General features: G+C 49.0%; 1 protein-coding gene across 2 annotated transcripts; it reads right to left on the bottom strand.

Annotated features, from left to right (window-relative positions):
- Nucleotides 1–1,330: 1,330 nt before the first annotated feature.
- On the bottom strand, nt 1,331–10,516 carry mapre1b (microtubule-associated protein, RP/EB family, member 1b). 2 transcript variants are annotated; one of them, XM_003445976.5, is made up of 7 exons: nt 10,359–10,516; nt 8,445–8,575; nt 7,673–7,818; nt 5,497–5,698; nt 5,277–5,386; nt 5,043–5,195; nt 1,331–4,478 (listed from the first exon to the last, which is right to left on the bottom strand). In XM_003445976.5, the coding sequence occupies exons 2-7, from the start codon at nt 8,563–8,565 to the stop codon at nt 4,434–4,436; spliced, it is 777 nt and encodes a 258-aa protein (XP_003446024.1). In that variant the 5' UTR covers nt 8,566–8,575; nt 10,359–10,516; the 3' UTR covers nt 1,331–4,433. The 2 variants fall into 2 exon arrangements, with proteins under 2 accessions (XP_003446024.1, XP_025757576.1); XM_025901791.1 differs by having other exon boundaries at nt 8,445–8,608; nt 10,359–10,515.
- Nucleotides 10,517–11,175: the final 659 nt, after the last annotated feature.

The following is an 11,175-nucleotide window of genomic DNA, read 5'->3' as shown; positions in this document are numbered from 1 at the left end:
CAGCATTCCCTCATATCATATTTTTATCTATTTATTATTTAAGTATTTGAGTGAATCTGGTAGCATTTCATTTTTAGTCTTTCTCTGAGACAGGTCAGAGGTCTTAGAAGCTCATGATCCGTTATTGATCCTCATGAAAGAAAAAAATCTTTATCTATACATTTATCACTCAGTCTCCTCCTAATCAGAGGTTTTATTCTGCAGGACGGCGAGCGGTGGCAGCAGACTTCAGACGCCGCCTCCTCCTGCTGTGTCACTTCATGAGTCTCTTTTCTGATGTCTCTGCTTTGGGGCACTGAGTGTCAAAGGTCAACCAGAGGTTTTGTTCTCTGTGGCGTGGCTGTTTCAGCTGGGAGAATCACAAGTGAACACTTTCTACTGCAATCAGCTCACCAGCCACTTTATTAGGTACACCTTGGTAGTACTGGGCTGGACCTTTAATTCTTCATGGCTCAGATTCAACAATATATTCTGGTGACATGACATCATCACACAGCTGCTGCACCCATGATGAGAATCTCCCAAACATCCCAAAGCTGCTCTGCCACACTGAGATCTGTGAGTGCGGAGGTCGTCCGAGGACAGCGAACTCATCGTTGTGGTGAGGAAACCAGTTTGGTCTGAGCTTTGAAATGTCAGAAATCTGGGATTAATAAAGTATTCCAATGACGCCGTCACAACCACCCCCGGGCAGGCGTGGAGCTTAAACGATGGTCGACTGGTCCTGAAACCCCACCATCAGCAGCCTGAACACGGACGCAGGCCGGATGGATCCGTGCTCTCGTGACGTTCACACACACCAGTGGATAAACACTAAAAAGCTTTCCTCCAGTTAAACCAAGGCCAGCTTCAGGTGGTCGGTGTGGAGACTTTTACTAACACATTTACAGTTTTGGCCTTTAAGGATTCAAGATCTTTGTGATTATCAGAGTTAGCTGACAATCGAACCCGAAACATATCTGTAGCTCATCATCATCATCATCATCCACTCACAGACAGCTGCTGACAGAGCAGAAAGAGCCTCGCCGTCTCAGAGCTAACATCAGCAGCTGGAATCATAGAGGCACATCTGGGAAGAGAGCAGAGGAGTGAGCTCAGCTCTGCTGTGACTCACATCATCGCTGCTTCAGGAGAACATCTGGACCTCCTGCAGATGTTAGACTCAAAACCCAGCAGACAAAACCACCATTGTGCTGTCAGCTTTGCTGGCTCTCAGAGTGGGAGTGGTTTTTAACAAACACCTGACGGATCGCTTTCCTGTCACTGCCTCTTTAAATGTTTTTGACAAAGTGGGAGCGCGATTCTGTGGAAAGGAGGAAAAACAGCCGACTCAGGCGTGGAAATACTGTTTTATTGTCTGTACGAAACTTTATTAAAGAAGTATAACAAACACAGAGAGAGAGAAGCCCGGACAGAGAAGACTCGGGTGGCGCTCGGCCCGCGGCGTGCACGCTTATCGGCACAGACCGTTAAAAGGGGAGAGAGGTCGGAGGTCGGTCAAGCATCATTACCTTTAAAGCGAGTATTTCCCTTTGCTCAGACACGTTCTGTACCACAGTCAGACATGAAACACCACCACAGTCCTTCTAACACTTACAGAGACACACTTATTATCGTTAAAGCAGACCGCAGTCCGCGTTCAGACGTGAAAACAAAAACCGGCCGACTGTCCGAAACTATCAGCACAAAGACAGAAGCACCGCTAAACTGGTCACCTGATGTTGGCACTGGTTCCTGCTCTTCCACCAGTTGGGACCTCGCTGTTCTCCGAGAACAGAGCAGCTGTTTCCAGGTGAAGATGCTCAGTGCCAGCTCTGGATTGGCTACTGGGACCACAGGGGTGGAAGAAGGGGACCATTACCTCATTAACTCTGTGCTGCTGAGAGCCAAACATGGCGGAGGGTTACCGGCTGAAGACGACTTTTATGCTACTGAAGACAGCGGTAAGTTTGGACGCAGCGATGCCGCCGTGCTGTTCTTGTGAGGATCTGGTTGGACTTTTAAATAAGGCTCAACATCACACGCCTCAGAGCACAAAGGGGCATTTTTGGAACCAAACCCAAAGTCCACTTCCTGCTCGATACGATCCACTAATCATCTCCAAAGAAAGTTTCACACAGGAAGTCACAGTTTCACGCTGAGTTGTCGTTTATTTCCTAACAGCTCAGCTGTGACGTTTACTGAAGGATTTTTAGTGGTTTGGAGGAGCGGGCCTTACTGGGGTCAGCATAATTCCACCTGAGAGCCTCAACTCACTACATGACAGACTGGAACACTGCAGGTGGAGAGCAGTGGACGCTGCTGACATCGTCTATAGGGAAGCTCCGCCTCCAGTTCCTCACGCCACCAGCTTTAATGTGACGCCAGCAAAAGTTTCAACAAATTCATTCGGACAAACGTGCCAAAATAAAGTTTAATGTTTAATCGTCTTCACCCCCACCCACCTCCACCCAGCCTTCAGGGCTTCTGATCCAGCCTGAACTCCGCCCACTCGTCACTGTGATGGAGCCAAGCGGCACACGCAAAAAATAAAATTAGAAAAAAAGAAATGTAAACAAATAAAAAAATTAAAACGTTCTTTAATTTTTTTTTAAAGAATGCAGAAATGTCTCTTTCCACACTCGTGTCCCTCCGCCCGTGAGAGAGAGCTGTAACCGATGGATGGAGACGGCAGAGGGAAAATAGTTCCTGCATGAAACGTCTCCCGACCAGGTCCGAGTGCTTTTTCTTTTTACGTGGTTCACATTCTTCTGGAAAGAGACATCCCTGCAGAGCTTTCAAACCTGTTTCTGTGCCTTTATGAACTTTCACTTCAGTCACATTAATCAGAAGCCAGACTACCACTAAAACTAGGAGACTACTTTCAGTTTTCCTCCTCAGGTCTGAATGGAACAGCGTGCTGCAGCACAGAACCCCACCCCAACCAGCCGGCAACCCCACCACGAGGCTCAGAGGCTCCGCCCGCTCTTCAAAAAATACATTCTGAAAAAGTAAGATGGAGAAATGAAGAGACTGGAGGTCAAATCAGAGACGCTGAAGGCAACAAGCAGCAGAGCGGACCGAGCCTCAGCCGGACACTTTTGGGAGCGTTTGATGGAAGACGGATGCCGAGCGTTTCCCCACAACGACCTCCAGACTGACAGTAAACGCACAAACAGCAGACACACACACACACACACACACACACACACACACAGTAAAGAAAGAATAAGGCCATCGATGGAACATCTCAGAAACTGGGCTCCAGTCAGACCCACGACACAGCGCTGCAGGGACATGTATACGGACCTGCAGTGATTCCCACACGCTTCCTTCAGCACGCTAAGCAACACGCCTAAACACCGACGCCGAACTTTAACAGGAAGTGTCTACAGACGGACCCAATCGGCCGCGAGCCCGAGGGAGCCGGACAGGCTTTTAACCCCCGCGGGCAGAGATTGAAGATGAGCCGACTGCCGTGCAGACCAAAGAGGGGGTTGTTTAAGGTTACAGCGAGTGCATCAGAGGGGCGGAGTCAATGACAGCACAGCCTGAGGGTGGAGGTACCCCACCCTCTGCCCCCAGCTGCTCGTCACTGAGCGGACTCAGTCGGGTTTCGGCTTGGAGCGCACAGCGTTTGGATTTCCCGTGGTGTTTAAGCGCCGCTGTAGGAAACAGACAAAAACGTACAAAACAACCTGGTTTTGTTTTGTTTTTTTACTAAACATTGGCGTGTTGATCAGAAGGCTGTGAAACGCAAACGTGTCCTGGAGTTTGTTAGGAAGCCTGACGTGTCCGATGTGCTACGAGGAATATTTTCAGTGTGGGGGAAAAAAATCTCTGCGCTGACGTGGCTGCGATCAGAAAGGTGAACAACACGTGCCAAACACAAAAACACAACCAGTGGAGAGGTGGGAGGCGTGATGAACAGGAGCATCAATTTACAAAAGCTCAGCACAAATAAACATGGTGGAAGAAGGCCAGCAGACAAGCCGCCGCCGCCGCGTCCCAGACTAAACCCGCACAAACGCTCAGCGGGTTCGCTGGGAATGTGTCGGGATTAGTTTGGGAAGTCGGCCGGGTCTGCGGAGGAGGATCTCCACATTTCGTTTCAAACACACACACACTCGCACACACACACACACACACACACACAGAGAACATCGTCACCGTGTTTTCAAATCAAAGTTCGTTACAAACACCAGATATGTTTGTTGGCACCATCTGGTTTTGGGAAAGATGGAGTAACAGGAGAGAGGCGGGGCCGAGGCTTCGTGGTAAAGGATGTTTGTCGAAGGCGAGAAGAAGGAGAAGTCCAGCAGGGAGGGGGGGGGGGTCAAGCTGAGACCGGGTTCAGCGCTGGATATAAAAACCAAAGGCTCGGCTTGATCGGGGTGTGGAGGCGGGTTGGTGGGCGAGGACGTCTACGAGAAACGTTGCTGCAGTCTTGAATATTAAAACTCCTCCTGATCCTCAGCGTCCGGTATGACGAAGCCCTCCTGGAGACAAACGCAGACGGGACACAGTTTTAGGCTCAGCACGTCATGTCACTTCCTGTTTGCACTACAAACCAATCATGTGCCGCGCTGCATTATATCAAATAAAAGTGTGTGTGTGTGTGTCCAATGAGGTGGTGCCATTAAAAAAAAGAAGCACTCAAAGTGCCGACTTGTGTTTGGGATCCTTCCCGAGGAGCTTTTGGAAGTTTTGGGATCGCCTGTGGCCGAGAGCCACAAACCACACAAACAAAGAGCGCGTTTAAAAAAAAACGAGAATATTCATCTGCGTAAGAAACGATCATAATAAAAGTGTGTAAATGAAGTAGCAGCGTGGGAGGCTGACAGCGAGCTGCATGCCTCTGCAGGAATCCACAGCAGCTGTTCACACAGCAACAAATGGCACTTCCTGTGAGGAAAGCGGAGCACGTTTCAGCCAATCAGGTATGAGGATGTCTGGTGTGTCATATCTGAGCTGCAGAGTAAAAACGGATCCTCCGGGTTTGAACGTTCTGTAATTTTAGCCCGTAAACGTGATTCATGAATTTTTGAAAGCTGATCACTCACGTCTGTGGCGTAGAGGATGTCGACGATCCTCTGCAGCGTCGGGTCGCCCTCGCCTTCCTTCTCCTGGCAGATCAGCTCGATGTTCCTCAGCTTTCCAAAATAAAAGTCTCTCTCCTTCTCCATGTCTTGGATGGTGGATTTCAGCATCTCCATCTGTGGACGAAGATAAAGACACCTGATCAGAACTCCTCGCCTCGCCATCGTCCTTACAAAGGCGACAGTTTGCCCTCTGACCTCATTGATGAGCTCAGCCATCTCCTCGTCGTTTCCTCCCGTCCCCGCCTTCTTCGCGCTGACCGGAGCCACCTTGGGCGCCACCTTAGCCACAGGAGGCCTCTGAGGAGCTGAGGAGACATTAGAAGGTCACCGACACAATAAAAACTTCAGCGCTTCTGAACCTGTCTGTAACCGTCACCCATCCGAACTTGGACCAATCAGACGAGCCGGCTCTTACCTTGATTGAGGGCCTTTTTGGGTGGTTTGTTTAGAGCTGATGTGGCGGGGTTGGGGGTGGGCATGGCGTCCTGCCCCTGTCTCGCCTCCACGGGGTCGTACTCCTTTCCGTCGTAGTTGGCGTCGAAGAACTTCTTGAACCACTGTACGAACTCGAAGTTATCCTGGAACTTCCCCTTCACCAGTTTGTCCACCGGAATGATCTGGAAGAGACGAGGAGACGGCGCCAGGCGGCGGGCTGTTAGCGGGGCTCCGACTTTGACCTGCTCGGTCCAGGTGTGCGCACGACTGCAGAGTTTACACAGAAACTCAGTTTTAATCACTTCTGTCTCTTTGACATTTAAAGTTCGACGGATGTTAGTCCCACCCTGTTAGTCCCGTTAAACCGTCTACAGCAGCGGTGTCCAACTCCAGGCCTCGAGGGCCGGTGTCCTGCAGGTTTTAGATCTCACCCTGGGTCAACACACCTGAATCAGATGATTAGTTCATGACCACGCCTCTGGGTCAACATCATTTAGCCATTTACATTAGCTGACATGTCTAAAGCCTGCAGGACGCCGGCCCTGGAGTTCCCCCATGATGTTGGTGTTTTAACCTTTAATTAATCAACGCTGTGATTAAAACCACCTGATGTGTTCATTCTTTCAGTTTTGTCATTTGCCAAAATGAAATTAACCGTTCAGAACAATCAGGTTTGTGTTTCTGCACCAGCTCACCACCACCGCTCGCTCCAAACAAGCGCCTCATCAAGAAGATTCACGAATTCAACGTTCTTGTCTCCGCCCGTCGAGCTACAGCAGGATTGTCTCTGCAGCTCTTTGGACTTCACCACATGTGCACGTCTGAAGCGCACGGTGTTAAAAACCTTCTGGAAGGAGCTCAGAGATCATCTAGAAAAAACGCGTTTGGATCCAGAGGACAAACTGAGCCGAGATTAATGAAGCTCAGTTTGCTAAAAAGATCAGAGAACAGGAAGCAGTAGAAACAAAGAAACTTCCACTAAGGCGAATAAAAGAGACAAAGTGAAAGTCAAACAGACTTTCAAAGGTTTGAGGAGCTTTTTTCAACCCTCAAAGATGTGCAGCCAGCCGAGCACAAAGCAGAGTCCGGTCTGATTCACACACTGCTGTAAGAACAGGTGTTTGGTTACAGATCACAGCTGTCGGCGAGGGGGCGCGGGGCTCCTCGGCTGCCTTTATGTTTGCGCTCTCTTTAAACCTTTTAAACAGCGCGAGTAAAAAGAAATACAAAGCAAACGTGAGCTTTCAAAGCTCGCTGGGACATTTCCTGAGCTGCGCCGACATGTCCACACTCCTCTGCTTCACTGGTTTTTATGACTCTAACGGGACCATCACTTCCTGAACTTCATACTTTATTCATTGGGACTGAGAGCATAAAGTCATCAGGTCAGTGTTTACTGAACTCAGAGATCAGCTGAGCACGACGCTCGTTTGCTCTCAGCTCCGACAGAAAATCCGTTTTCTGTGCTCGTCAATCAAACCGTTGTATCAGAGTGGACGTGGCGTCAGCAGCGGCGTCTCTGTAAAACAGCGCTCAGAGGCCATGACTCGCAGCCGGGGTCAGCCGCACTTCCTCGTGTTCGCGCTGTACGCAGGATTTGTGTCCTTGCTTCAGCTGAATGACTTCACTGTGGCAGGAACAGTGTAGCATGTAATTAGCTGTGGAGTTCCCACAGAAACCAAATCCTCGCTAATCCTCAGCGTGATTCACGTCGCTCAGGCCGAACACACCCCTGCTCCTGTTACGCCAACGCTTCCTGCGGCTGCTTCACAACAAAAGACCTTCACTAGGAAACCACAGGAAGGAAATTTATTATGAAAACGACCCGAACGAGAGCTTCAACGACAGCCGATCATCGCAGTAAAAGGTGCTTTAACCACCTCCCACCTGCTCCCGTAATCCTCCATGTTTTAATATAACATCAGTTCACAGCAACAGCCGTCTCTCTTCATACTGCGACGTAAAGAACCAGCGACATCACGCACTGCGAGCAAAACGGCTTCACAACAGAGCGGTGCAGTCTGCATCCGTATGAACACGATTACAGTCGTCAAACACGTTATTATTATTGTCTGCATCTTTGAAACACATGATCTCAACATCTGAGGATCGGCGTGACCGTCAACAGAAACTCGTCAATGAGCTGCATGACTTACTTTGTCGACGCCCATCTTTTTGAAGGCCACCTGCAGAAGCTTGAAGTTGTGGATGTACTCGTGCTCGAGCTTGGCCCCGAACTTCACTTTCTTCAAAGGCACAGAGTTGGGAAACAGCATGTCCATGAACTGGCAGTAAGCAGCACCTGGACACAGGAAACACTTTGACTACAGGCGGAGAGGAAACACCGTGTCAACAGAGGCGTCACACACCACACGTGCGGGCAGGTGGTGTGAAACAAAGAGGGCGGGGTTACTAACAGCTCACTCCTGCTGCACGCCGTCAACCTGAATCCACACCTCGCATTCGCCAAACAGCCGAAAACAGGAAGGTAGAATGGTTAGAATAGGCTTAACTTTCAAAATAAGAGCAAAGTGACCTTCCACATCAGCGTTGCAAGAGGCCACGAACACTGAGGACGATTTAGTTTATGTGCACAAATATATTTAATGTTTTACAAAGAAGTCCAAACTGACAAACTGCACATTTGATTTTAGAAATCGCTTTAATCGTCTCTTTCCTGTTTGCTGTGTGATGTGACCCACGCAGTGATAGAAGTCACATGCTAACGGCTCAGGATACAGGACGAGAACAGCGTGAGGCCACAGAAAGGTTAGTGAGACTGAATCTGTTCAACAGTGAAAGGGTCAATAAAGGGTTTGTAGACCCTAATCGGATCATCACCGTTTAGGTGTCAAATCTGAAGGCGGTCCCTCAGCAAGCTGCAGATTTAAGAGAATGGGACACAGTGTGCTGAAAGGCGTCACTTACCTGAGCACAGCATTTCTATCTTGGTGAGGTTCATCTGTAGAGACTCGTTGATCCACACGAGCATGTCGTGGCGACTTAAGTTGTCGCTGGTCACTGAGGTCGAGTACACGTTCACAGCCATCGTCGGTCACCTGATCACACACACACACTTATATGGTGACTGACTGTGACAGGAGACAGACGGTACCAGAACATCACACCGACAGCTCGTTAGGTTGTTACTGTCACTTTAAACCTGCTCATCAATAACACGATCAGGACCTCATCAATGAGGACGACCCGATGAGATAAATCCTCTACTCCGTGTAAACACTGAACTTCTTTATCGATTAATTTGATAAAAGTAATTGTTTTGGTTTGTCAAATTTCAGAACAGAGGACATGAAGTACAGTTTGATGACAGAGAGCTCAGAATCTGTTTCTCAGACAAGACAAACAAACAAAAAAAAAAAAGCACGACTTCCTGTCCTTTTGTGACGGAAACGGGTGAAATATGCATCTGAACCGACTCTTTGGCGTTTGCTCGTACTTGCAGGCCCGTCTGTGGCTCTGCGTCAGATAACGAGCTGCAACCTTCAGTCAACATTTAATCTGCCGCTGAGGACGAGACTGCAGGCACACCCAGATAGAAACCTCCCAGATGAGCACAATTTAAAACTCAAAGCATTTTATCTACAGCAGTCACAGTTTTCTGGGTCAGCCGCAGAAATCACAAACTAAACAGACAGCATTCCCGAGGAGGCGTGTTTCAGGTATGTCCTCTGCAGCTGGAGGTCAGCGCTACATGATGTACAGATGTGGTCAGCTGTCACATATGTGGTTATTGTAGGAGTCGACTGAGAGCAGCATTCACACCAAGAGATCCTCTCAGGAGAGGAACCTGGATGCCATCGATGGCCAGCAGAAAAACTACAGCAGACATAACAGTAGTGCAGCTTGATGAGTGAGCAAATGCACCTGCGCAGGTAGTAAACACTGACAAGTCCCTCGGCTGATGTTATTTAGTGACATCACTGTGAATGTTGCTATAAAATCTTTGTATGATTCAGCAACAGTGTCATCATGCTTACAGCTGCTTACAGGAAGCTGAGCAGACAGTGGGCGGAGTCATGTATAGCGAGGTACCAACCAGGTCATGAAGGTTAATAAACAATGAGCCCATCAGCTGTCAGTCTGAAGGTAACAGTGATGTTTTTGTTGGGTTTTTTTTATTTTCCTCATCACAAACAAACCATCTTCCAACATTTATTCAAATATTATTCAAACATCATCTCCAGTAACTGCAGATTAGCATATTTCTCAAAGGAGAAAAGTTGATTTTATTGTTGCTGTTAAATTCAGATTTTCGTTTTCTTTATTCAGAGGAACAAAAGTTTTAAAGGTGGGCAGTGGCCTCTGTAGCTGACCAGGTGAGGTCTGGGGTGGTGTGGATGAGTCCGGGTTTTTCAGCTGTGAGGAAGTGACCGTTAGCCACACGCTGCTAACATTAGCGGTGATCAGCAGCGTCAGGTCCGCGACTCCAATCACCGAACAGGTCGGCGTCCGGCTCACTGGGCGGACACTGGCCGAGCTCCGCTATCTGACCGTTAGCTGTGTTAATATTAGAAAGCTCGGTCATCGGCTAAACGCGCCCGCACCGGCTGACTGAGTCAGTCACTCCCCGGACCTGCAGGCGGTCCCCCGCCTGAAGCACCGCCCGGTTAGCTCCCGTTAGCCTCGGCCATTATTGATACAAACCTCCGCGGATAAGAGCCGTTTAAACCGTCACTGTGCCGGCAGCTGCCCGAGCTGGAGCCCGGCCCCGGGGTGCCCGGTCCGAGGCTCCGGGATCGCACGGTTCTAGCTACATGCTAACACTGAAGCTAACAGAGCGCGCCGCCGTTATCCAGCCGCTCCGGCCGGCTTCAAACCTACCTGCAGCCGGCTTTCTGTTGCGGTTCTCGGACTTGGAGCTTTTAGTCTTCTCGGCGGGGAATGTTTCTCATAAAAAAAACAACCTGCGCTCGTTTCGACGTTTGTTCCTCTTCTGCTTTTTTCTTCTCTTCCTCACGTCCACTCTACCGGCAGCGGAAGGAGCGATGAGATGACGTCAGAACGTAAAGGGAAACGCCTAAACGTAAGGACGGCGGACGGAAGTAGACGGACGGAAACGGAGACGTCAGAATAAAATGTACTTTGGTGAGGTCATTATTCATAAAAAGGATTATTTTCATCAATAAATTAATTCATTCACGACAAAAACATCCTCATATTACAGGAGCAGCGGGTCAGGTTTACGTCAGCCAGTGACGTATCAACATCCCAGTAACCATAGTAACATCATTTTTTTCCTGCAGTCACACAGAAACATGTCTTTGCACTCCCACCTCCTGCAGCAGCAGGCCCTCACCCTGCTATCACAGGAAGTTGAATATGAGAACAGCTTAGTGACATTTACGTGGAGATTTTAGGAGCTTAAAGCCAAATATAGACCACAAGAGAAAAGTCCTACAGAGAGAAACTTGTTTTACTGAAAAATGGCCACCGCTGCTGTTTTGTCTGAATCTGTTGGTACAGAATCACAGCACATTCACCGAAATCTTCATCGGCTCAGTTTGAACTTCAGCAGGTCGTCATCACCGTGTGTGAGTTGCTGCCACACGATTGGCCGACAAGACATTTGTGTGATGGGCAGTTGAAGAGGCGTACCTAATGAAGTGGCTGGTGAGTGGACTGTGGCCTCCACTGTGTG

Source organism: Oreochromis niloticus, linkage group LG20 (genome assembly GCF_001858045.2).
Source record: "Oreochromis niloticus isolate F11D_XX linkage group LG20, O_niloticus_UMD_NMBU, whole genome shotgun sequence".
Lineage (NCBI taxonomy): Eukaryota > Metazoa > Chordata > Actinopteri > Cichliformes > Cichlidae > Oreochromis > Oreochromis niloticus.
Note: the sequence above shows the minus strand (reverse complement) of the source record. Positions and strands in the feature narration are given on the sequence as shown.

Coding starts and splice junctions, on each gene's coding strand:
- mapre1b (XM_003445976.5), bottom strand. CDS start 8,565: ATGGCTGTGAACGTGTACTCGACCTCAGTGACCAGCGACAACTTAAGT. Junction 7,819..8,444: donor GATAGAAATGCTGTGCTCAG/GTAAGTGACGCC, acceptor TCCTGTGTCCAG/GTGCTGCTTACTGCCAGTTC. Junction 5,699..7,672: donor AAAAGATGGGCGTCGACAAA/GTAAGTCATGCA, acceptor CGTCTCTTCCAG/ATCATTCCGGTGGACAAACT.